This window comes from Littorina saxatilis, linkage group LG15 (genome assembly GCF_037325665.1).
Source record: "Littorina saxatilis isolate snail1 linkage group LG15, US_GU_Lsax_2.0, whole genome shotgun sequence".
NCBI lineage: Eukaryota > Metazoa > Mollusca > Gastropoda > Littorinimorpha > Littorinidae > Littorina > Littorina saxatilis.
This window is the reverse complement of record NC_090259.1, coordinates 15,061,839-15,089,366: the sequence shown is the minus strand read 5'-3', so window position 1 is coordinate 15,089,366 and position 27,528 is coordinate 15,061,839. Positions and strand designations below refer to the sequence as shown.

Genomic DNA, 27,528 nt, shown 5'->3' with positions numbered 1-27,528 from the left:
CAGTGTTAGTTACAAAATTGATTGAGAAAAAACTTTGTATTATGCACAGAAAACGTCCAGGCCAAAGAAATGGTATGTGTCCGAGTGGAAGAATGCTCTCACTGCAAGTCACAGCTCACACAGATCTATCCTCATTTACAGACTGGTGTACACAAAGTACCTTTCTCTCACTGCAAGTCAAAGCTCACACAGATCTATCCTCATTTACAGACTGGTGTACACAAAGTACCTTTCTCTCACTGCAAGTCAAAGCTCACACAGATCTATCCTCATTTACAGACTGGTGTACACAAAGTACCTTTCTCTCACTGCAAGTCAAAGCTCACACAGATCTATCCTCATTTACAGACTGGTGTACACAAAGTACCTTTCTCTCACTGCAAGTCAAAGCTCACACAGATCTATCCTCATTTACAGACTGGTGTACACAAAGTACCTTTCTCTCACTGCAAGTCACAGCTCACACAGATCTATCCTCATTTACAGACTGGTGTACACAAAGTACCTTTCTCTCAGTGCAAGTCAAAGCTCACACAGATCTATCCTCATTTACAGACTGGTGTACACAAAGTACCTTTCTCTCACTGCAAGTCAAAGCTCACACAGATCTATCCTCATTTACAGACTGGTGTACACAAAGTACCTTTCTCTTAGTGCAAGTCAAAGCTCACACAGATCTATCCTCATTTACAGACTGGTGTACACAAAGTACCTTTCTCTCACTGCAAGTCAAAGCTCACACAGATCTATCCTCATTTACAGACTGGTGTACACAAAGTACCTTTCTCTCACTGCAAGTCACAGCTCACACAGATCTATCCTCATTTACAGACTGGTGTACACAAAGTACCTTTCTCTCAGTGCAAGTCAAAGCTCACACAGATCTATCCTCATTTACAGACTGGTGTACACAAAGTACCTTTCTCTCAGTGCAAGTCACAGCTCACACAGATCTATCCTCATTTACAGACTGGTGTACACAAAGTACCTTTCTCTCACTGCAAGTCAAAGCTCACACAGATCTATCCTCATTTACAGAATGGTGTACACAAAGTACCTTTCTCTGAATGAGCTGGATTGAACTCGGACCTGGGAACCGATAAGATTTTGCCATATTTTGTACGCATGATTGTTTAGGATACGATTGGGGGGGAAATATGACGAGAATAAGTTCAAAACAGGGGTTCCCATGTTTGTGAACTGAATGCATATAATGAGTTTTTGTGCTTCAGGTTCAAAGTGAAGCATGCAGTGAAAAGTCAGCCGTTCTACTGGATCGTCATCGTCCTCGTCTTGCTCAACACCGTCTCCGTTGCCTCCGAGCATTACAAGCAGCCTGATTGGCACACACAGTTTTTATGTGAGTGTGTGTGTGTGTGGGCCTGTTTGCCTGTATTTGTGTGTGTATGTGTGTGTTTGCATATGCCTGTATTTGTGTGTCAGTGTGTATCAATCAATCAATATGAGGCTTATATCGCGCGTATTCCGTGGGTACAGTTCTAAGCGCAGGGATTTATTTATTTTTTTATTTTTTTTATTTTATGCAATTTATATCGCGCACATATTCAAGGCGCAGGGATTTATTTATGCCGTGTGAGATGGAATTTTTTTTACACAATACATCACGCATTCACATCGGCCAGCAGATCGCAGCCATTTCGGCGCATATCCTCCTTTTCACGGCCTATTATTCCAAGTCACACGGGTATTTTGGTGGACATTTTTATCTATGCCTAATACAATTTTGCCAGGAAAGACCCTTTTGTCAATCGTGGGATCTTTAACGTGCACACCCCAATGTAGTGTACAACGAAGGGACCTCGGTTTTTCGTCTCATCCGGAAAGACTAGCACTTGAACCCACCACCTAGGTTAGAAAAGGGGGGAGAAAATTGCTAACGCCCTGACCCAGGGTCGAACTCGCAACCTCTCGCTTCCGAGCGCAAGTGCGTTACCACTCGGCCACCCAGACCTTGTGTGTATGGAGGAGGGAGAGATAATGTGTGTGTCTAATGGGAGGAAGGAGTTGGAGGGGGGGGGGGGGGGGGGGAGGGGGGGGGGTTTAAATGTGTAGGTTGGGAAGGATGAGGGTGTGTTTGGTTGTCTCGAAGTTACAGTGAGAGGGAGAGAGAGAAAGAAAATGCATGGGTGGGATTCTTCCGGTATATGCCAGAAATCTGGATTCGTAATGTCTGGTGACGTTTTTTTGGTTGTTAATTATACAAATCCTTCAGCATCTGGGGACCCCCAGACCCCCCCCCTTAACATTCTTCAGGATTCATTACATTTTTCAGTCCCACCCATGAAAATGTGTGCATGTATGCCTGTGGGTGTACCTGAGAATGGATGCGTATGTGTACATGTGTTTGTGTTTATGTGTATACATGTACATTTGTGTGTGTGTGTGTGCCAGTTTTTTTGAGTACCATCTGATTCATGTGTACATATATATATATATATATACCTTTCATTTCATAATCATCACAATAATTTTCTTCTCTCTTTTAGACATCAGCGAATTTGTATTCCTGGGCCTTTTCCTCTGTGAGATGCTGATCAAAATGTACGGACTTGGTCTCCGCTTGTACTTCCAATCTTCCTTCAACATATTTGACTGTCTTGTAAGTATTTGAGTGTTACATAATATTTGACTGTCTTATATGTATTTGAGTGGTACGACTTGTGGCCTTTGCAGCCTTATGCACAACAGCCCTCAATCAATCAATCAATATGAGGCTTATATCGCGCGTATTCCGTGGGTACATGCGGAGGAAGCATGCTGGGTATTTTCGTGTTTCTATAACCCACCGAACTCTGACATGGATTACAGGATCTTTTTCGTGCGCACTTGGTCTTGTGCTTGCGTGTACACACGGGGGGTGTTCGGACACCGAGGAGAGTCTGCACACAAAGTTGACTCTGAGAAATAAATCTCTCGCCGAACGTGGGGACGAACTCACGCTGACAGCGGCCAACTGGATACAAATCCAGCGCGCTACCGACTGAGCTACATCCCCGCCCCAAAAATCTGATCAAATCAGGTCTTAAAATGGAGGTAACTTTATGTCACGTTTCATAGATCACAAAAGGTGATTATGAACGGTCAATTACTGCTAACTGACTATCCACACCACGATCCACTCTCGCAGTCACACAACAAAGATAGAATCAACAAAATTATAAGTTTCAGACGCCTGTTTGTATACTATCTCGCCACCTCCCTCGAGACTTCACTCCAAAAGATGTTTTACGTTCAAAACGTAAAAAGGGGGTCACTGACAAAAATGCCAGTTAAAGTTTAGTAAATGATAATAACACGCTGAACCCGTGTAAAGACAGGAAATATAGCTGTTATGCCAAAGCGCTGGTTAAATGCAGTTGTCACAACCCACGTCGTCACCACTCAAATATAATCACAAATAGTAAAAGATGACTTGGTGGTAAAAGGGCGCAATGGCACGGTACACTTAGCTTTTAGTTACGGAGTGGGCGACCCGTAAATAGTCCTTCCCCACTACTGCTTCGTTGATTGGAGTGCCGGCTGGCGTGGAACGAAGCAGGGAATCGTGGGGAAATCGGGCGCCTCACTCAGCTGCTGAAGACAACGGGTGGTCGTGTAGGTGACATCACTGCCTGCCGGAAGACCCCTGCTGACGGTGACGTCCTCACCGGTTATCCCAGCAGCAGCAACAGCATACAGCATACAGCACAACGCCAGGTTACAGCATACAGCTCCGCGAAGATAAGTCGGTGGATATAAGTTCCGCTGAATCCCGCGAAGCTGAGTCGATATACGATGAGTAGGCTGCAACAAAAAGCATCGGTGCACTAAACATGCCACGCAACCCTTCACCCTCCACCTTCAAACATGTCACCTTTACATATTTCATCGAGCACGTGGCCTGCACAAACGAACTTTTAAAACAACAAATCAGCCATTTTCCCTCCTTCTCTCCATATCTGCAAAAACCATATACAGATTATACTTTTAGCGTCACAAAGAGCAAATTATGCGCTAACCTGGAAAGAACAACAGAGAGTATTTCATTCCACAAACATTGACTCGTCAAACAGTGTTTATAATAACGATTTATTACCTCAACAGCCTAATGAATGTAGCTCTCCTTAAGCGAATCCGCTTCCTTTGTATGGCTTCCGCCCGTCGACGAATTTACAGCCACACCCCTTGTGCTGAGCTTTTCTTCTGCGTTGAAATTCTCCAACGCTCAGCCAAGAAACACCTGACAACCTCGTCGTCAGAAACGTGTAATGCATGGGGGGGGGGGGGGGGGGGTGTCTGAAAAGGGGGATTGCAATTATGAATACATTTAACTGTTATCCTTTGTGTTACAGGTGATAGTAGGTAGCATATTAGAAGTGATCTGGGCCATCTTCAAACCAGGCTCATCATTTGGCGTCAGTGTTCTGCGTGCTCTCAGACTTCTCAGGATTTTCAAAGTCACCAGGTGAGTTGAATTGTAGGTGTGCGATTCTGCTTTATTTCCTGTAATGAAAGGATACCCATGGGACCAGCCAAGAGTATCCCTTCGTTGTTGTTGCCCTTGCACGACAGGTTCAGTGTATATTTTGGTACAAAAAAAGTAGACAACGAAAAACAATAGGTGTCCTTCCATGTGAGGTGTCCTCTCTCCAGAGGGACCTGACATCACAGGTACCCTTGTAGATGATTATATCTTCTTGCAAAATGATACCTGTGATGAAAGGACATCATTTGGACAGGCCTATTAAGTGTCCCTGCATGGTAGGAGTTCTCTCTTGGCAGGTCAGATTTATTAACACTTTCTACCCCACCTACGTTGACGAAGTTTTTTTTAGCCGAGACTAGCAGCAGGTCGATCAGAATTGTAGTAACTGTGTAGAAACTGTGTATCAACACGATGGAATGCAGGCGTTAGATCGACGTTACAGGAAGCGACTGAAGTGACTGTGTGTACGGATATATCCGTACCAGGTCAAATAGAGTCATATGAGAGGGTACGGATATATATCCATACCTGGGAGACAATGAGTTAAGTGAAGGACCAGAACTGAAGTGTGTTATTTGTAAGTACCCTCTTATTCTTGGTACATGTACTATGGTGTGAATTTTTATTGCAGCTTGGTTGCAGGTTATTTAGCTACTGGTAATAACTTGGTTGGTACTATTCAGGAGTACAAATTTAAAGGGTAAAACAGAGAAGAAGAAAAACATTACTTCATTAATTTTCAAAATTGGGATAGGAGAGGATCTACTTTCTTCATCAAAATTGGCATGAACATTTTGGCAATTTTCAGAAGATTAGGGGAGTTTTTGCTGTCCCCTATTCCCCATGGAGAATAGTTCTGCTGAAATATTTTCTTCTTCTTCCTTGTCGTTCGCTCTGACAGGCACTTTGGTCCTTCTGAGTCTATCTGACATATGTTACTGGCACGGTTGGCCTAGTGGTAAGACGTCCGCCCCGTGATCGGGAGGTCGTGGGTTCGAAACCCGGCCGGGTCATACCTAAGACTTTAAAATTGGCAATCTAGTGACTCAGCTCCGCCTGGCGTCTGGCATCATGGGGTTAGTGCTAGGACTGGTTGGTCCGGTGTCAGAATAATGTGACTGGGTGAGACATGAAGCCTGTGCTGCGACTTCTGTCTTGTGTGTGGCGCACGTTACATGTCAAAGCAGCACCGCCCTGATATGGCCCTTCGTGGTTGGCTGGGCGTTAAGCAAACAAACAAATCTGACATATGCTGCTGTCTTTCGAAGGGCCGTGGACCTTGTAGGAAATGTTAAATGTTGTCAAAGTTTTCAGCATTTTGAAAGAAATGTCATTTTCCCAACTGCCGACGCCAAACAAGACCCCCGATACAGATCTGATATTTCTTTATTCTTCAGCATTCCACGGTTGTGTCAACAGATCTGATACAATTGTTGCACTGTGTGATGTGCAGGTACTGGGCCAACATGCGTAACCTGGTGATCTCGTTGCTGAGCAGTATGCGTTCCATCCTCAGTCTGCTCTTCCTCCTCTTCCTCTTCATCCTCATCTTTGCCCTCCTCGGCATGCAGCTCTTTGGAGGAGAGTGAGTAACAGTTACACACTAACAGTGCATCGTGAAGTACAGAGTTTTTCATGTGTGATTGACTGTTCGGGTTGTCAACGAGGGATGGTTCGTGTGTGTGTGTGTGTCGTGTGTTTGTGTGTGTGTGTCGGCGTGCGCAACTGTTATGATTAAATCGTTGTGATTTGACAGTTAAGGTTGTCAGGACAGGCGAAAAGGAGATCTGTGAGTGTGTGTGTGTGTGCCCATATTTTACCTTCATTAAGAACCCAAGAAACTCAACTCCACTGAGTTTTTCTCTTGGTTTGACAGACAATGACCTCCGAGCTCAGAGAAAAAGAATGTAAGGGACAGTTCAGGTGGCCAAGTCTGGAGGGATATCTGTGTGTGTGTGCATTATTTCTTGCTGTAGACTTTCAGCATGTTGAGCCACACCCCCTGCGGGTTAGGGGGAAGAATTTACCAGATGCTCCCCAGCATGTCGTAAGAGGCGACTAACGGATTCTGTTTCTCCTTTTACCCTTGTTAAGTGTTTCTTGTATAGAATATAGTCAATGTTTGTAAAGATTTTAGTCAAGCAGTATGTAAGAAATGTTAAGTCCTTTGTACTGGAAACTTGCATTCTCCCAGTAAGGTCATATATTGTACTACGTTGCAAGCCCCTGGAGCAATTTTTTGTTTAGTGCTTTTGTGAACAAGAAACAATTAACAAGTGGCTCTATCCCATCTCCCCCCTTTTCCCCGTCGCGATATAACCTTCGTGGTTGAAAACGACGTTAAACACCAAATAAAGAAAGAAAGAAAATGTTGAGGCGTCTATAGGAAGCTCTTTTAGTGTTACTGAAGTTTTGTCATTCACAGATGTTTACACTGCTGATGATATTTTGCAGAATGAACTTTGAAGATGGGCGTCCTTCCAGTCATTTTGACACCTTTCCCACTGCTCTGCTCACAGTATTCCAGGTAAGCATGTGCTTTATTTTTACCTGTTCTAACCATCTGGAGTTTAAAAAAAAATTTATCATAGTAGTCTGTCTGAGGCGTGGCTTGGCTTGGTTATGTTAATGTCTGGTGTCTGTATGTGTGCGCTTCCATATTCACAGAAATGACACTGTTACAATCCTATGGCCTAGCAGGTATTTTTTTAATCACTGTTGTGGTGCATCTGTGAAAAAGCTAATTTCTGGAAACAGAATCCCATAAAGTTGAATTATCGGTGAGACGGGCACAATGGCCTAGTGGATTCTTCTTCTTCTTCTGCGTTCGTGGGCTGAAACTCCCATGTGCACTCGTGTTTTTTGCACGAGTGGAATTTTACGTGTATGACCATTTTTTACCCCGCCATTTAGGCAGCCATACGCCGTTTTCGGAGGAAGCATGCTGGGTATTTTCGTGTTTCTATAACCCACCGAACTCTGACATGGATTACAGGATCTTTTTCGTGCGCACTTGGTCTTGTGCTTGCGTGTACACACGGGGGTTGTTCGGACACCGAGGAGAGTCTGCACACAAAGTTGACTCTGAGAAATAAATCTCTCGCCGAACGTGGGGACGAACTCACGCTGACAGCGGCCAACTGGGCACAAATCCAGCGCGCTACCGACTGAGCTACATCCCCGCCCCAGCCTAGTGGATAAGACGCCTGCCTCCCATGCAGAAGGTTGAGTGTTCGGATCCTGGACGCGCCTGGTGGGCTGCCAAATGGCAAGGTAAAACCGGTCATACATTAAAAACCTACTTGTCCACACACAAAAAAACCAGTGTATGTGGGAGATTCAGCCCATGAACGCGGAAGAAGAAGAAGATGAATTATCTATGTGGAATTTTTACCAAATAGTTGAGTATACCCTGTTTTGGGGGCCAAGAAGTTTTTCTCATGGCATTTTTACTATCCCAAGTCAGTGTGCATTGTTTGTTGCTGCAGATTCTGACAGGCGAGGACTGGAACGAGGTGATGTACGCTGGCATCCTGGCTCACGGTGGGATACACAAGAGCGGCATGTTCTTCTGCTCCTACTTCATCGTGCTGGTGCTCTTCGGAAACTGTATCCTTTTCTTCTGCACATCGCTCGCTGTAGCATTTTTTGGGTTTCACTGGAAGAGGCTTTGTTAATCACTTAATGTCGGTCATTAATTTAAAACATGTTGTGTATTATAAGGACTTTTTGTTAATTTCAGTGCAAGATTGCTTCATCCCATACGATCTTTGAATACAGTGGAAGCCCCCCTTTTAATATATATAATACAGTTTTAAGACCTCCAAAACTTTGAGAAAATCAGGTCTTAAAAAGGAGAGTCTTAAAACGGGGGTAAATTGACAAAGGCTATGAACAAACAAAAAAACGCGGGTTAGGGGGAAGAATTTACCCGATGCTCCCCAGAGGCGACTAACGGATTCTGTTTCTCCTTTTACCCTTGTTAAGTGTTTCTTGTATAGAATATAGTCCATGTTTGTAAAGATTTTAGTCAGGCAGTATGTAAGAAATGTTAAGTCCTTTGTACTGGAAACTTGCATTCTCCCAGTAAGGTCATATATTGTACTACGTTGCAAGCCCCTGGAGCAATTTTTGATTAGTGCTTTTGTGAACAAGAGACAATTAACAAGTGGCTCTATCCCATCCCCCCCCCCCCCCCCCCCCCCCCCCCTTTCCCCGTCGCGATATAACCTTCGTGGTTGAAAACGACGTTAAACACCAAATAAAGAAAGATATGAACAAAAAGTCTGAGAAAATCAGATCTTAAAAAGGAGAGAGTCTTAAAACGGGGATAAATTGACAAAGGTTATGAACAGAAAGTCTGAGAAAAGAGGGTCTTAAAAGGGAGGGAGTCTTAAATTGGGGGTTCTTAAAAGGGCGGTTCCATTGTACCAGATCTGTAGCATTTTAAGGGTTATACTGGAAGCAGCTTGGTTAAGGCCAGTCATTAATTTGAAACAACATATGATAGGTACTGCTTGTATTTTTTTACTTCTAGTGCATATATAGGACTCGGGGATGCACAATTTGGGGAGCGTTGCTGAGGGGCAGGATTCACACTTGCATTGAAATACAGTGGAACCCCCCAATTTAAGACTCCCTCCCTTTTAAGACCATGTTTTCTCAGACTTTCTCTTCATTATCTCTGTAAACTTACCCCCATTTTAAGACTCCCTCCTTTTTAAGACCTTGTTTTCTCAGACTTTCTGTTCATAATCTCTGTAAAATTACCCCCGTTTTAAGACTCCCTCCTTTTTAAGACCTGATTTTCTCAGACTTTTTTTGGTCTTAAAAGATGGGTTCCACTGTACTGGTTTAAACAATAACTGACGATCTCTGAAACAACGATTGTTGTTAAGAATGTTACATTGCGATAACATGAAAACCAAGATAACTGTGACCCTTGACGGAGCTTCCTAGACACACTGCTGAACGTGTTCTTGGCCATCGCCGTGGACAACCTGGCCAACGCCCAGGAACTGACCGCCGCAGAGGAGGAGCAGGAGGAAGAAGAAGCGGTAAATACACACTCTCTCTTCTCACTTTGTCAAAGGATACGTTTGTGTGTGTGTGTGCCGTGTGTGTGTGTGTGTGAGTGTGTGTATGTGGGAGTGTGTGTGTGTGAGAGAGGGAGAAAAGTGTGAGGGAACAAAAATAGAGTGTGAGAGAGGGAGAAAAGAGAGAATGTGTGTGAGAGTTTGAGTGTGTGTGAGAGAGAGAAAGAGAGAGTGTGAGAGAGAGAGAGTGCAAGTTTGTGTGAGAGAGTTTGTTGAAGAGAGTTTGTGAGAGAGTGCATGTGCGTGCATATGAGAGAGAGAGAGTGTGTGTAATTGTGTGTGTGGGAGAGTGAGCTTGTGTGTGTGTGAGAGAGAGAGTTGACCAGTGTGTTTGAGATAGAGTGTGTGCCTGTTAGGGAGAGAGAAAAAGTGTGTGTGTGCGTGTGTGTGAGAGAGAGAGAGAAAGAGTTAGTTGCGTATTGGTATTGTCACATTCCTTTAGGGATATGTTTTTGGATTCCCAAACATACACCTTGTGCAGATGTTTTCTTTTCTTTTTTCCTTTGCTCCGTTTATTTTCTGCTCAAAATATTTAGATCTAGAAATCCCTATGGTTGTTGGTACCTGCTTATTGTTTGAATACCTGCAAAGACTAGTATGCTCCCTGTTTGTTGCTGCTTTGTAGGTTGTTTTCTGTTTTGAGTCAATGAAACGTTGACTTCAGATCACAGAACCGGTGCTCATTTGTTTGCTTCCTCGCAAATTTTCATGATTAAGTTGCTTAGCTTGTTTGTAATAGTCTCTTGCTTGATACTCTAAGATCACAAACTCAGTAGAAGCTGTCCCCTTGACCCTGTAATTTTAATTATGTGAACTTTCTCGCATAAATGCTGCTGGTGTAGGCCTAATTTTGGTGGTCACACATACTTAATCCTTGCGTTTATTTCCAGAGAAATAAGAAAATCGCTGCGAACGTTGTGAACACCATGTTTTCTGGGGCAGGGCAAGTTCAAACCTCAGAGCCAGTATGGACTATGGAAATCTTTGCAAAATAGCTGACACTCTGTATTGAAAATTAAAACCAAATCATGCTTCAAATTTACTACTACATGTATCACACCAAAGACGTAACATAAACTAATTACCATAATATCCTGCAAAATTACTACTTACTTTAGAAATTAATATCTGATTTTCTTTCAAAAATGGCAACTAACAGAAATCTGGGAAAGTCGCGGTACAGTCTTTCTCACTTTTTTGCTTGATGTTTTGCGCCTGGTTTTTTTTTTCTTGATCAGTTTTAACAAAAATATATATATATATGAATATACATGTAATTAATTAATTATTATTTTTTTCTATTTTGCATTTTCAGCTTCTGCTCTTTTCGTCCTTACGATTTCCACAGACATGTTTTGTGTATGCTTTTGTACAGGAAACCAACCCGTTCTTGCGTTTGTTCTGTTAAAATATTGCACATAAGGAATGCAGAGATATATAATTTTATAACACTTGCAAGTGTCTTGGTAAAGTCATAAAGTTAATTTTTGTGTATAATATATGTGTATATCTGCAGTTTCAAACATTCTGCATGGTGGAACAAGTGCTGCAATAGCTGTATCTCTTAATCTATTTTAACATATGCTGCTCACTTCTGTGTACTTATTTATAAAAAGGTGTGTGTGTGTGTGTATATGAGTGTGTGTGTGTGTGTGTGTGTGTGTGTGTGTGTGTGTGTGTGTGTGTGTGTGTGTGTGTGTGATATAATTTGCTGAACATCAGATCTATGTTTATTGTATTCCATGTTTCAATTTGTTATCTTTTATTTTTACCAGCGACTGCGATTTCTGTCACGTTATACAATTGCATGAGGCAGTGATGTGTGTGCATGTGCATGCGTGTGGGTGTGTGGTGCACGCGTGTGTGTGTGTGTGTGTGTGTATGTGTGTGTGTGTGTGTGTGTGACTTGAGGCGAGGTAGCTTTGAGTGTATACTGCTAGTTTTAGTGAATGTATCTTTAAATTTATGTTGTCCAGTGTTGTCTTTAAATTAATGTTGTTGATCCTTTTGTATAAATGATGTGTGTGTTCGTGTATATGGCTGGATTGAAATGCTTCTTAACCTCAATGTCATCACAAATTCCCAACCTTGGGCAATTAAAGATTCAGTATTCTGTATTCTGTAACAAGATAGAAACTTCGACAAATAAAAACAAATTTTGCATGGAATTGCCTTGTTAACTGACCTATTGAAACCAACCTTACATGCATGTCAGTATTCATCTGAACCAGTAAGATCAAAGACTGTTTATGGTTTTCACAAAATTTTATCTGCACCTATCTACTGTTTTATAAAGTTATCAAAATTACTATCTGCTGAGATTGGATATCATGTTTTTAAATTATTGAGCATGGATTTATCATTCTTTGTTATTACTTCTTGAACATGATTCTTTATTAATAATTTGATAACGTGCGTAAAGCTTTATCGATAGAATAGCGATTGTAATGACTTTGGTTATGCTGCATCAAACTACAGTCCAGTATACACTTGTTTCATTGAAAGCTCAGTGTCTTGTTTTGGCTTTGAATTAGCATTAATCGGTTTCTCTAGACAGTTTAGAGCCTCAATTTATCCCGTGCCTTGGTCATAAAAACAGCTCTTGCTTTTTTCACAGCGCCTGCATGCAGTGGAATTATTTGTAGAGCAGCGATTTTTAAATACAAATACTCTCAGGCCTTTGTGAATAAGATGTATAACTGCCACAGTTTTGTGCACTGTAGCCTAGTATTTCTGTGGATTGTTTGGAGTCTAATTTTGTTCTGTGCTTTGATCACGAAAACCACTCTTGCTTTTCTCACTCCGCCCGTATGCACTGTTTTATGTGTAGTCTCAGTAGCGATTGTAAAATAAAATTACGCTTGGGATTTCCTGGAAGAAATATATGTACACTCTGCTACAGTTTTATGCATTATAGCCTAGTATTTTTACGCACAGTTTACCGCCAAATTTCATCATAAAAACAAATCCTTCTTTTCCGACAGCGCCAGGCAGAGATTGAGAAGCAAATGGCGGACGAGCTTGCCCTGGCCGGCAAACCGCCGCAGGTCAACATCTGTCCGCCATCGCCGCAGAACAACGAAGACCTCAAGACCGGCAACTTCAACTAGTGAGTATCCACTCATAATACAGTGGAACCCCTCTTTGCAGACTCCCCTTTTAAGACTCCCTCCTTTTTAAGACCCTGTTTTCTCAGACTTTCTGTTCATAACCTCTGTAAAATGACCCCCGTTTTAAGACTCCGTCCTTTTTAAGACCTTGTTTTCTCAGACTTTCTGTTCATAACCTCTGTAAAATGACCCCCGTTTTAAGACTCCCTCCTTTTTAAGACCTGATTTTCTCAGATTTGTGGAGGGGGGTTCCACTGTATAATGTTCCATCTCATTCATTCTTTCATTTATTTGTTTAATTTGTTCAAGTTTTTTTTAATATTGTTAGGCGTACATTTGTTTCTCCTTGCCTTTTCACATAAAAAACCTGATTTTCAATTTCAGCTGTACGTTTGTTTCTCCATGTCTGTTTTACATGATAAATTGCACATGATTATTATCTGTACATTACTTTCTTCTTGTGTGTTCTACTTGAAAAATAAAACATGATTTTGAGTCGTACGTTTGTTTCTCCGCGTCTGTTTTCTATGATAAATTGCAGATGAATATTAGCCTTATATTCGTTTTTCCATGTTTGCTCTACATAATAAATTAGGCAAATATTTAGCTGTTTTTTTAATTTTTTATCTCAATGTCTGTTCTACGTGAAAATGTACTCAAGATTGTTATCCAGTATACATTTGTTTCTAAATGTTTGCTCTACATGATAAATTAGACACGATTTGTAGCTGTTTGTTTGATCCATATGTTCTACATAAACAAGAGGCGAAGCCTTCAAGGCTCACGTAAGAAATCGACAAACAGTAACACAAACTCAATCACTCCGTCACACATACACACACACAGTAGCTAAGCATAGGTGACACGGTGCAAAAGTGCGAGACAGACACTAGATCTAGTGTCTGTCTGTAACCTACTTACGGGGACACGACTGCCAGATGGCCAGATCGACACTGCGCTTTCGACAGCGCTTCCTCGCGCAGACACTGGAAACACGCTGTGCAGATTAACCTGTTGGAAATCTCCTTTGGCATCTTCTTTATCTATTTTTCTGGAGCTACGAAACCGAAAAATGTGAAATCGTCTTCTCCGAATCGGCGAACTGCAGCTCGGTGATAACTGTATCTATACCACAATCCTTCACGCGATCTGACCTAACCTTGACCCCTGACATGGTCTACATACCACACACGACACAAACCAGTCAGCTGTTTTTACCCCCCCGAAACCCCCCACCACCCGTTTTCTTTGGATACACACTTTAACTACATACGTGCCGACGAAATGTTGATCATTGCTTCAATACTTTGAAGCTGTTGCTTGAATAATAACCAGGTAAAATTAGTATTTCGGTGTTCAGTCAAATGTTAAAGTTTCTACCACAGACATAACATACATACGCACGCACGCACGCACAGACAGAAAAAAGTTAGCATCGCATAGGCTACACTTACGTGAGCCAAAAATGACTCACGATTATTGAGCATTAAAAAAATACTCACGATTATTAGCCTTAAGTTTGTTTCTCAAAGTTACCACTACATGATGAACTCAAGACGATTTTTTTTGTATGCTGTACTGTTTGTTTGTTCTGCATGTCTATTCTACATGAACATTTACTCAAGATTATTAGCCATACGTTTGTTTCTCAAAGTTAACATTACATGATGAACTCAACACGATTTTTTTGTGCTGTTTGTCTGTTGTACATGAATATGCTCCAATCACCCAAGACACATTATGATTCGGCTGTTGACCGTCAGTTTCCCTTTCAGTACGGGCAACCGTATCGACATCAACCTGAGCCAGAACAACCTGAAGGACAACCGAGACAAGAAGATGCCGGGGTTGGATCTCGAAGCGTCCAAGACTAACGCCATCGTCGCAAAAAATGTGGACGATGATAATTCGGATGCTGGTGAGTGTTTTTGGGTTGTCTGTCGAGTGTGGTTAAAGCGCCGGTCCTTAATTGAGCTCGAAGTCGACTTCGCAAAGTCGTTTTACCCAAAACTCAGTGCTAAAGCTTCGTGCGGCCAGCTTCGCAAAGTATTCTTCGTCTAGTCGACTTTGCCCAGTTGAGGACAGGCTTTATATAGGCTTCGCTTGTGTCTTCTGAGCGAGTTTCGGGACAATTTGTCAGATAAGTTTATTTTTTTATATTTTAAGTGTTTGTCTGTCTGTCCACAGAACATAAAACAAAGGAAATTGAGGATGAAAATCGCTTGTTTATTTCAAGGCTTGTTATTCTCTCAGGTGCCAGGAGGCGACTGCTTCCGAATAACTCTCACTTACTCTACTACACATGTCATATGCATTGAGAGCGCTTACTTCCCCTTGGTTATCTGATCTGTCTGTCGACTTAAAAGACCGCTGGGTCAAAGATCAGTGAACGTAGCGTTTTGGTTTTGTCACAAATTAAACATTCCAATAAGATAACTATCTTGTTTTTTTTTTATGTAGATAGGAGTTGATCCTGCGCTTGTGTCTTTGTGATTTCTGTCTAGCTTTCGGTGAAGATAGTATTGCGGTAGTTTTGATTTTAAAGAAAATTGTTCAAGAACAGATCTTCAAGAAAATGCGTATACCTAATTTAAAAATAGATATAACAAAAACTGTGCTATTCTTGTTATTGTGTTTGTGGAGGGGTTAAAGAGTTGGGGGGGGGGGGGGGGGGGGGGTAAAACATAAGTCATTGACAGTCATTGCTTGATGTGGAAATAAACCAAAATGAAAGAGGATATGCCTGCATGTCTGATGCAGAAGGAAATGTCTGGTCTTTTAGAGCAGAATAGAAAATGTAATGTTGAATGAAGTTTTAAAAGGGAAACTGAAAGTGAAAGGATGTATCGCAGTCCTAGTTGATATTGGATGGACATCTTATTTCACACCATGCATTAGGGTTATCAGTGTTAGTTACATAATATGTACCGTAATACTGTTTCTAGTCTCAAAATATATGTTTACTGAAATAAAGCATATAAAAAGTGTCATAACAGCAGCAAACTATTCTCTTGTATGTTGTGCTCCAAATGTGTATTTTTCTTTTGCTATTGTGTGTTTTTGTCAGCGATGTGTTGATGAACGTGTCAAAATGTGTTCAAAGCAGTTTACATACACTGTTCGGAAAGTGGAATTGTATTTTGTTACAAGTAGTAGTCTGATAGAGTTGATTGTTTTTTCTTTCAGCTAAAAAGACAAAAAATCAAGGTAAAATTAGGAAAGGGAACTGGAATCGCCATGGTCTTGACATTTTCCAAAGCCTGTTAATCTTTCAAAGCTCAAGATTTCTTGTGAAATAAATCAAGACAGCTCAGTATTCAGTGTAAAAGAAAACAAAAAAACGAAATCTTCTGATGAAAATAACAGCTGTCTTTTTTTTCTTGTAAATTGCTTGGGATATGGTCAAAAGTTTTTGGTAATGTTTTAGTTGCCTGTGAAATCTTCTGATGAAAATAACAACAGGATAAATTGTTCAAAATTTCTTGGTAATGTGTCGGTATTGCCTGTAAGTCAATCGAATGCAGATGTTCATAAACAACAAATTGTGCTTGGAGACTAACAAGACCACGGCAATGGATTTGAATACTTTTTCTTACAGAATATTAGGTTTGAAAAATGAATTATGGTTTAATTACTGTTCTCTTTTTAGTATTTTTGTTTTTTTTTTTTTTTGTGTGTGTATAGAGCTGGTTTTGTGCATGTCTTCAAGCTTGTCTATATCACACGAAAGTCGCGGTTTCAGTACTAACAGAAACTATCATGTACTAACAGAAAAATTGTCATAGGTACTCATATGCATTGGTTATCTATAAGTGTATACAGTAGCTTTTCAATCATGAGGGTTTGTTTTTCCACAATCTGTCAAAGATATTGTTTTCTATTCCTATTTGTTAATCTTTTGATGAACTGACAGAAACAGTAACCACAGTTACTAACACAGGGATGGCCAAATCTCACAATTTGATCTAGCCAGTCAGGTGAATAACTTCAGGAAAGTTACTAGCCGGCCAGAAATGTTGCTGACCAGTGGTATATACCACAGTTGCTGCATCTGCAGTGTTTATATGGCTTTGAAACTCGATTACAACCAAAAGTGTTGCATTGGACCAGTTTTTGCACTAGCCAACCAGACGAGTTGCCAGGCGGTATCTACTAGCCCGGCAGATTTTTTACTCGCCCCTGGCGACCGGGCGGACGATTTGGCCATCCCTGCTAACAAGTAACAAAACATATTTTGTACAGTCTTAATAATATCACCATGATCGCTCTGTTGGGTGTTCTCAGCCTGCTAAGGCTAGAAGTAGTAATTATGACTGCATGCAAATCATTATCTACTCATGTTTAAATGTGCACTCTTTTTATAACAGATTAAAAACTGTATTTCAAGAGATGTTAATTAGTTTCACATTTGACATATTAGTGCCACCCTGAGAGTCTGAAGAATTTGCTTTTTTACACAAATACACTTTTTCTTATGTGGGTTTCGGGAGACATCTGTTGCATGATAAAGAGAGGGTCTTTAAATACCCGATGATTTCTTTGAAATATAATACTGAGTAAAGATAATGATTGTCCATACTTTTAACCATAGATAATTTCTTCATCTGTCCTTTATTTTATTACTTTTACTCTTCCTATTTTTCAATGCTTATTTGTTCTATCTCTACATTTCATGCATTTGCTGTATTTTCATCAGTCTTAATTAAGTTTCTGTTAGTGTTAAAGCCACAGTTTTGAAAGAATGTCTGCTATGTGCTACAGTGACTCCTTCCTACAAGTCTGTTATCATTAGTTATCAACACCCAGCTTCCCTATGCCCACAGGCTAATTTACAGGCCGTCTGCAATTTCACAGGAAGACACGAAAGTGAACGAAACAGTGACTTCCCCTTTTTTCTCGTCCAGTAATCAGAGATACCACCATACTACTGCTTATCTAAACAGATCCAGAGACTTGTTGGATAGAGGGTGTGAGTGTCAGTTGCGCATCTGGAGGTCATTAATCAAATCTTCGACTCAATTGCTTAGCAACATACATTTATGTCTCATCAAATTAAAAACTAATACTTAGCCCTATTCAGAAACTGTGGATTCTTTTTCAGTGCTTGAATTATTCTTATAGTATATACTCATATATTTATTAAGTTCCCTTTTTTTCACACCTTAAATGCATTTTACAGGAGTAGGATTCCTTTTTTGTTTGGATTGTTTTTGCTGAATATTTTGCACTGATTTTGGGTTTATCTGTTTGAGGCAATTGAATTTTTTACATTTGCTTGGTCATTTATTCATTTTAAGATTGTTTTTCACATTTCACAGGGGCGGGGATATAGCTCAGTTGGTAGCGCGCTGGATTTGTATTCAGTTGGCCGCTGTCAGCGTGAGTTCGATCCCAGGTTCGGCGGAAATTTATTTCAGAGTCAACTTTGTGTGCAGACTCTCTTCGGTGTCCGAACCCTCCCCCCGTGTACACTACGTTGGGTGTGCACGTTAAAGATCCCACGATTGACAAAAGGGTCTTTCCTGGCAAAATTGCTTAGGCACAGTTAATAATTGTCTACCTATACCCGTGTGACTTGGAATAATAGGCCGTGAAAGGTAAATATGCGCCGAAATGGCTGCAATCTACTGGCCGTATAAAATTTCATCTCACACGGCATCACTGCAGAGCGCCTAGAACTGTACCCACGGAATATGCGCGATATAAGACTCATTGATTGATTGATTGATAATTACCAGCAGTAAGAATCAAAATGTGGCACACTTTAATTAACAGTCTCAGTTAAATACATTTACACTTCCCCCATCAGTCTCTCTCTCTTTCTTTCTCTCTAATCTCTCTCTCGCTCTCAGGTCTTCCTACCTAATCTAGCATGTCTTCCTTCCTTGCAAGAATGATTTCTTTAACTTTCTCCACACATCACCACCCCCTTCATTTTACAATGAAACCTCTCTGTTCAGACTCTCCATTATAAGACTCCCTCGACTGTAAGCCCTCATTTTCTCAGATGTTAATGTCTCCATTGTGGCACTACAATTACCAATATCTTTAGACTCCCTGAGTTTTGGAGATTTTCGGTCTCCTGAAACAGGTACAATAAAAATACTTTTTAAAACCTCAACAAATCTGAGAACAATAGGTCGTAAAAAGAAGGGAGGCTTAAAATGGAGATACATGATTTACAGAGGTTAATTATGATCAGAAAGTCTGAAGACCTAATTTTCTCAGATGTTTTCTCTATTGTGGCACTAAATTTACCTCTATCTTAAGACTCACAGAGATTTTAGGAGGTCTCCAAACAGGTACAATGGAACACACATTTTAAGACTTCCCAAAATCTTAGAAAGTCAGGTCTTAAAAGTGAGGGATTCTTAACATGGGGGTAAATTTACAGAGGCTATGAGCATAACATCTTAGAAAGTCAGGTCTTAAAAAGGAGAGAGTCTTAAAATGGGGGTCATGTTACAGAGGTTATGAACAGGAGAGAGTCTTAAAATGGGGGTCATGTTACAGAGGTTATGAACAGGAGAGAGTCTTAAAAAGGAGAGTTTCTTAAAATGGGGGTCATTTTACAGAGGTTATGAACAGAAAGTCAGAGTCTTAAAAAGGAGAGTTTCTTAAAATGGGGGTCATTTTACAGAGGTTATGAACAGAAAGTCAGAGTCTTAAAAAGGAGAGTTTCTTAAAATGGGGGTCATTTTACAGAGGTTATGAACAGAAAGTCAGAGTCTTAAAAAGGAGAGTTTCTTAACCCCTTGACTGCCTTAGGACGGGTATACCCGTCCTGCACTTGTGCATTATTTCCATGATTAGATACTAAAAACAGATTCTTGGTTGAATTTCCTTTAAAAATAACATAGGTTTTACTTTCCAACCTTCTGCCAGTTTGGAGCTAGAATTTTTTGTGAATTATTACACCCCGAACTCCAATATTCCCTGGCAGTCAGGAAGTTTTGATTGGCAGCGAAAGGGTTAAAATGGGGGTCATTTTACAGAGGTTATGAACAGAAAGTCAGAGTCTTAAAAAGGAGAGTTTCTTAAAATGGGGGTCATTTTACAGAGGTTATGAACAGAAAGTCAGAGTCTTAAAAAGGAGGGAGTCTTAAAATGGGGGTCATTTTACAGAGGTTATGAACAGAAAGTCTGAGAAAACAAGGTCTCAAAAATGAAGGAGTCTTAAATTGAGGGGTCTTAAAAGGGGGTTTCCACTGTACTAACGATTGTGCTGGTTACCCGTGTGACAGCAAGCACCACCAGCAGCAGCACCATCAACATCCAGCCGCGCACCAACCCGGCCGTGGAGCCAGACAACGGAGATGGGAATCAGTCCTCGGGGCCCAAACCAATGCTGCCCTACAGTTCCATGTTCATCTTTGGGCCCACAAACCCGTAAGTTATATAGAGAATGGGTCTTGTTTTGCGGCTTCAAAGTCTCAATGCAACCCTGACTCAATTTGGGCATTATCAATTCGTTAAAACACATATCGTTGTTGTCACGCAATTTTGGCGACTTTTTTGGACTAAGCAACGTATTCTCCGTTACCTGGTGCTTTCAGAATCTAAATGCGATACCCGGAAGTGGTTAAATCCACCCGTGAAGAAATGGCATAACCTTTTGATGCGAAGAAATGTGCAGAAAATGGCGTAAGTTCCACTGAGAGAGAAAACGGTGTAACTCTAACAGGGAATGTGTACTTTACAGTCTTTGACTCTACTAATCAGATACATAGGCCACACAATGGCGTAACAGTCCGAACAGTTTTCTCTCTCTCTTGAATAGTTGTAGAAATCGACTTACAAAATTGCGTGTCGACGACGATATGTGCATGCACGCACACACACCCAGTAGCCAATAGTATAGATGCAACAAAGATGTTTATAACAGTTATTAAGATTTCATTGCATGTACTTGTACATGTCAGTCAACTTCCTGTATTTATTACATAAAACCTTTTTCTTTTTTTCTCTTTCGGTTTTGTCACTTTGTGGTCGACTATTATTAGATACAGATATATTATTGCTCTGTGCGTTTCAGCATCCGTCGGTTCTGTCACTTTGTGGTCAACCTGCGCTACTTTGACCTGTTCATCATGATCGTCATTTGCGCCAGCAGCGTTGCTCTGGCCGCTGAAGATCCGGTGCGGGAAAACTCGGACCGTAACAACATCCTCAACTACTTTGACTACGTCTTTACCGGGGTCTTCACCATTGAGATGATCCTCAAGGTTTGGACTGGTTGTTTGGTTTGTGCAGGCTCACTAAGCTGCGTGGCTGGCTGGCTGAGGTCTTGTTGATGTGCTAGATTCAGCATTCAGTACTTTGTTGATTTATGTTTTGCTTCGTACACCGGAGTAAGTAATTAGTGATTCATAGTCATAGTTCGTGCAAGGTTTGTGGAACTGTTGATAATTAGAATGAATAGACAAGAGACTGCAGGTGAGAAGAACAAGATCCAGATAACAATGAAAATGTACTCGCCATAATATAATATTATATTGTTCTTGTTCAAGTTGTTAATAATTATATCCTAAGTCAAAGACAAGCATTGCAGTGATGTTGATCACTTTGACAGTGAAACTGAACGGTTTGAAAAGGTAAAAGGAATGAAAAGACTATACTGCTATTCTTTTTTCGAAAGTGAGTCATCTGATCTTCTGCGTTCGTGGGCTGAAACTCCCACGTACACTCGTGTTTTTGCACGAGTGGAATTTTACGTGTATGACCGTTTTTACCCCGCCATTAAGGCAGCCATACGCCGCTTTCGGAGGAAGCATGCTGGGTATTTTCGTGTTTCTATAACCCACCGAACTCTGACATGGATTACAGGATCTTTTCCGTGCGCACTTGGTCTTGTGCTTGCGTGTACACACGAAGGGGGATAAGCCACTAGCAGGTCTGCACATAAGTTGACCTGGGAGATCGGAAAAATCTCCACACTTAACACACCAGGCGGCCGCGGCCGGGATTCGAACCCTCGACCTTCCGATTAAGAGGCCGACGTCTTACCACCCCGCCACAGCGCCCGTCAGTCATCTGATCATTTGTTCTCCAATTTTGATAATAAAAGGTTAATGTGCAGTGGAACTTACCCCCTTTGCAGTGGAACTTACCCCCCTTTGCAGTGGAACTTCTCCCCCTTTGCAGTGGAACTTTTGTAACCCCCCTTTGCAGTGGAACTTATCCCCCCTTTAAGACCATTCACAAATCTGAGAAAACCAGGTCTGAAAAGGGAGGGATTCTTACATTGACAGAGGTTATGAACAAAATATCTGAAAAAGTAAGTGGGGGGGGGGGGGGGGGGGGGTAAAATGGGGGGAGTCTTAAAATGGGAGGAGTCTTAAAATGGGGGGGTCTTAAAATGGGAGGAGTCTTAAAATGGGAAGAGTCTTAAAATGGGGGGAGTCTTAAAATGGGAGGAGTCTTAAAATGGGGGGAGTCTTAAAATGGGAGGAGTCTTAAAATGGGGGGAGTCTTAAAATGGGGGGAGTCTTAAAATGGGAGGAGTCTTAAAATGGGGGTCTTAAAATGGGAGGAGTCTTAAAATGGGAGGAGTCTTAAAATGGGGGGAGTCTTAAAATGGGAGGAGTCTTAAAAGGGAGGTTCCACTGTATTGTCTCCTATTTGTGGTACAGTGGTACCTGTAATGTGAGGCCCCTTTGATGAGTGGACACCTCCCTTAAAAGGACACCTTCTGTTGTCTCTTTGTCTAATATCTCTACCAAAATATACCTGTCATGACATGCCACCTGCCATGCAGGGACGCTTTTGGCCGGTTCCAAGGGTGTCCTTTCATCGCAGGTACCACTGTAATGTGTATTTATTTTCCGCTTTGCAGGTCATAGATCTAGGTGTCTTGCTCCATCCAGGCTCCTACTGCCGAGACCTGTGGAACATTCTGGATGCCACTGTTGTCATATGCGCTCTGGTGGCATTCGCCTTCAAGTGAGTTTTGAAAAGGGCGTGTGTGACTGTGCGTTTACTTTAGCATTATGATTGTGTATTCTTGTGCAGCTCTGTGCTGGTTGAGGCATTTCCATTGCTTCATCTTAAATATATCGAAAGTTCAACAACAAAAACAGGGCTAACACCTTGCCGGTTCTCGCCGGAAATCCGGTTTTTGAAAACTTTTAAAACCAGAAAATCCAGTTTCTTAGAGTAAAACTTTGATGGAGGCATTATGTGTATTATTTATAATTTATTAACATACATTTTGGTATCAGGAGAGGCTGTTCTTTGCCTCTACAAGATTTAAAAAAAAAAAAGCCTCAACCGCTGTGGAACATGGCCTTTCAGATTGTTCACTTTTTGTGTGTTAGCCCTGCAAAAAGGTTAATGTGTGAATGAGAGTGATGAGACTTGCAGGTGGGTATTCTAAAGAATAAGAGAAAGATATCTCCTGATGTAGTAATTTACAAGTACCAGTGCCATTGTAAAGGAGCAAAGAAATAGTTGATGAATTAAGAGTTTTAAGTATAAAGTGTAATAGGTTTTGATGAAAATAGCTGTAATTTGAGTGTTGGCTACATTTGTTTTCAGTTACAAAAAAACAAATAAGCAAAAAGTCTATCCATGACACAGGAAATAAAGGAAGTAGAGAATGAAAGAAAGTTGAAAAATTGCTTTAAATAATACATGAAAATGAAGTCTTATAATACTACAGAAAAAATGGGAAAAAGGAAGAGGAAAAATTAACAGCAAGATACATAAGGAATCAAAAATGGTCATGCCAAAAGTGAATACGGAAAAACAGACTAGAAGGGTAAAAAGCATAATGTGGACAATTAAAAAAAAATAAAATTCACTGATAATTCCGCTTCATCCCTTCCTCGTTTCCTTCACTGAATGTGGACTTCATTCTGTTACGTGACTTCAGTGTGTTATAAATGGCTTCAATATTATTTTGAGAATGCTGAATTGAGATATCCTCCATTTGTTGAAAAACTTTGTTGGGAATGTCATTGAAATTCGAAAATACAACTAACTTTCTTCCCAGTTTGCTCAAGGTTGCCTCTGTATTACTCACCTGTATTCCTTGATAACTATCTTTCTACTTCTTCTCCCTCCCTTTTTTTTCTGTCTCCATCCTAAACAAATAACAATGTGAAAATTCACTTCAAATTTAGAAAAACCTTTAAAAAAAAAAAAAGAGGAAAAAGATAACTAATTGGGCTTCTTTCAGCAACTTCTAACTTTCACATTGCAGTTGACAACGTTTTGTTTTGCTGGTGAATATTATCGTTTGTTCGATTAAGATCTGAATTCTTTTTGTACTTTTAAAAAATCAAAATATTTGCTGATTGCATTTGCAGACTACAAGCCAGTGAAATTTCAGTGTATGTGAAAGCCAGCATTTCTTTGCATATCAGCTTGTTTGACGGGGTTTTTGAAATGTGTTTCAAACTTGTTCACAATTATAATGATGCAGTAACATATCGTTTTTTTCTGGACACTTCTTTTAGTTCTGCTGCTCGGTTCTTTTTCTATATTGTTCTCTTCCTTCTTCCAGCAGAGAGGGTTTACAAATTGGATTTCTTTTTTTTGAATGCTGGTTTCACTTTCATTTTTGGGTGTTTTGGGGTCAGTCCACGGAGTCTTGAAGTTTTTACGAGCGCATTCAAAAGACAAGAGAAAGGGGAATAATGTTTGGACTTCAGTTGAACCCCACCCCCCTTTCAAGAGCCCCCCCCCCCCTCACCCCTGTTTGAGAATTTCCCCATTTTAAAAAAGCCTGCTTTTTCTGATTTTCTGTTTAAAATGTCTGTGCATTCCTCCCAATTTTACGGCACAACCTCTTGGAAGACCTAATTTTCTCAGTTTTGGCAGTCTTAAAAAAGAAAGGGGCTGGGGTTCCTCTGTACTTAAATGATTTTGTTATTGTTCTGAAGTGAAAATAATTTTCTTTCTTATTCATGCTTTTTTGTCATTTCTGTTAGAACAAAGTATGTTTGGTCATGTGATTATTGGTTTGGTAAGGTAAACCGGTCAGTCCACATTCCGAATTGCAGGAAAATGCATGCTATTGGTTTTTTCCTCTGCTCTGGTGGTTTCTCTCTTCTTCTCTCTCCTTCTGTGTCTTAACTGTCTATTGATATCCCTACCACACTTTAATTTTGTTTCTTATGTACTGCCCAAGCTCCAACCTGAAATCCTCTCTTTATTGTCCTGTCAGATTTAAAGGTCTAAAAAAGATGACGGGTAGCGCCCTTCCCTTGCCCACATATAAATTATATTCACCGACACATATACGTTCAGGCTTTCTCATGGAATAAGAGTATATGTGACCCTCCACCACGGAATGAGTCGCATGTCACCTTTGCATGATTTTCATAGTTTTATATGTTCCTAAAGAGTGTTTTATGCTCTATCCGGTGGTGAAAACCGTTTTAGAAAAGAGCGACAACTTTTCGAGTTATAAGCCTGTGACTAAGGTGACCCTCACACTGTTACCACAGTCCCCCCGGACTTAAATTAAGCCTATTGCAGAACCGCTCGAGGTCACACGCGACTCATTCCGTGGTGGAGGGTCACATATGTTCTTTTGAACACATGCCAAAAATCAAGGTAGTGTCGGCATTTTTTGAAGAGTTGGAATGTTTTTGCAGATGGTCGACATGTCACTTACTAACTTACACATTGAATTCAGCGAAATCTCTGCACAGAAAGCAGTCAGGGTGTAGGTTTTTGAGTCACTTGAGAAAAAGTGACTCTATGTAATCGGTCAGTGTTAGTCTGTCCGGCCGGCCGTCCGGCCGGCCGTCCGGCCGGCCGGCCGTCCGGCCGGCCGGCCGTCCGTAGACACCACCTTAACGTTGGACTTTTCTCGGAAACTATCAAAGCGATCGGGCTCATATTTTGTTTAGTCGTGACCTCCAATGACCTCTACACTTTAACGATGGTTTCGTTGACCTTTGACCTTTTTCAAGGTCACAGGTCAGCGTCAAAGGAAAAATTAGACATTTTATATCTTTGACAAAGTTCATCGGATGTGATTGAAACTTTGTAGGATTATTCTTTACATCAAAGTATTTACATCTGTAGCCTTTTACGAACGTTATCAGAAAAACAAGGGAGATAACTAGCCTTTTCTGTTCGGCAACACACAACTTAACGTTGGGCTTTTCTCGGAAACTATAAAAGTGACCGGGCTCAAATTTTATGTGAACGTGACTCCCAGTGACCTCTACACTTTGACGTCTGCTTTGGTGACCTTTGACCTTTTTCAAGGTCACAGGTATGTCTTGAAGGAAAAAAATTGAAATATCATATCTCTGAAACTATTCATCGGATTTGATTCAAACTTTATAGGATTATTCTTTACATCAAATTATTTACATCTGTATTGTGTTGTGAATAGCAATTTCTTCCTGTCCATCTGATGCCTCATATAATATTCAGAACTGCGAAAGTGACTCGATCGAGCGTTTGCTCTTCTTGTTGGTATGTGCATGGGTGGGATTCTTCCAGTATATACCGGAAATCCGGATTCGATTATGGCCTTTTTTTTCTCTTTTTTTTTATTTTTAATTTTATTGGTTCGGTTTCAGGATTCATGACATTTTTCAGTGTGTGCAAGTCCAAGATTTCTCTTGTTCTTTGTGAAAGCCCAGATCTGTGGCAGTGATTATCCATGAGGAAAACACACTGTATATATATATGAACTTTTAACCCCTTGACTGCCTTAGGACGGGTATACCCGTCCTGCACTTGTGCATTATTTCCATGATTAGATACTAAAAACAGATTCTTGGTTGAATTTCTTTTAAAAATGACATATGTTTTACTTTTCTACCTACTGCCAGTTTGGAGCTAGAATTTTTTGTGAATTATTACACCCCGAACTCCAATATTCCCTAGCAGTCAGGAAGTTTTGATTGGCAGCGAAAGGGTTAATGGATTGAAAAAGATTTAAAAGACGCACTCCTTTCCATGTAAAACTGTCCGGCTCACCGTCTCAGATCTGGCCAGGCAGCTTTGCAATGGATGAGAACAATCTTCCACTTTGTCACATACCAAAAATGAACTGCCATGTTTGTGTACTCTGTGCACTGTGCACTCGATCAGTGAGTTGGTGTTTTTTTTATGAATTGTTCATCATGTCAAATCCACGAGTGGTCAGGGTGTTGATTCTTGAGATGTGACCAAGTGGAGGGATGGTCTTATCCTATGCAAAACTGGTCGTTTACACCATCCACTGAGCAAACTTTACAATTCCTTTTTTGTGTGAATGATCATGACAACCATCCCAGACCATTCCAGGATTTTACACAGAATGAGAGCACCCCTCCGTTTAAACACATACCAAAAACCAACAGCCTGGCTGGGTTGTGTGCGGTGTGGGAACGTTTTGCTGAATCTATTTTAGATGTGGACACTGGTTTCAGTTACGATATCAATTCAACGACAACAACAAACAAGAGGCGAAGCCTTCAAGGCTCACGTAAGAAATCGACAAACAGTAACACAAACTCAATCACTTCGTCACACATACCAGGGCCGGACCAAGTTCGTGTGAGGGGGGGGGGGGGGGGGGTTCCAACTGAAGGCAGGGGTCCAAAGTCCAAATTTTTTTTTTCCTCTGAGAGGTACATTGGATGGCCAGATCCGGCCCTGCATACACACACACACAGTAAGCGGCATAGGTGACACTGTGCAAGAAAGCGAGACACTAGATCTAGATCTGAATGGCCGATTTCGAAGAAAAAACTAGTCTTGGCCCGCTCAAAACTAACAATGACCGAGACTTTCAGTAATTCCTTCGCGTGACGTCTAACCCTCTTACGTCATAATGTGACGTCTTCAAATGTTGTGACGTCTTCAAATGTTAAAGTTTCTACCA

The 27,528-nt window shown here is 40.9% G+C and overlaps 1 protein-coding gene across 1 annotated transcript in view; it reads left to right on the top strand.

Annotated features, from left to right (window-relative positions):
- Positions 1-27,528, top strand: part of LOC138948651 (voltage-dependent calcium channel type A subunit alpha-1-like) — a 167,923-nt gene that overhangs the window by 15,040 nt on the left and 125,355 nt on the right. The window contains exons 7-19 of the mRNA XM_070320227.1: positions 1,233-1,360; positions 2,508-2,620; positions 4,353-4,465; positions 5,940-6,071; positions 6,941-7,013; positions 7,975-8,095; positions 9,446-9,543; positions 12,567-12,691; positions 14,468-14,610; positions 15,879-15,899; positions 19,937-20,081; positions 20,728-20,917; positions 22,528-22,634. Coding sequence (XP_070176328.1) covers positions 1,233-1,360; positions 2,508-2,620; positions 4,353-4,465; positions 5,940-6,071; positions 6,941-7,013; positions 7,975-8,095; positions 9,446-9,543; positions 12,567-12,691; positions 14,468-14,610; positions 15,879-15,899; positions 19,937-20,081; positions 20,728-20,917; positions 22,528-22,634 — 1,509 coding nt within the window. The remainder of the gene's footprint in view (positions 1-1,232; positions 1,361-2,507; positions 2,621-4,352; positions 4,466-5,939; positions 6,072-6,940; positions 7,014-7,974; positions 8,096-9,445; positions 9,544-12,566; positions 12,692-14,467; positions 14,611-15,878; positions 15,900-19,936; positions 20,082-20,727; positions 20,918-22,527; positions 22,635-27,528) is intronic.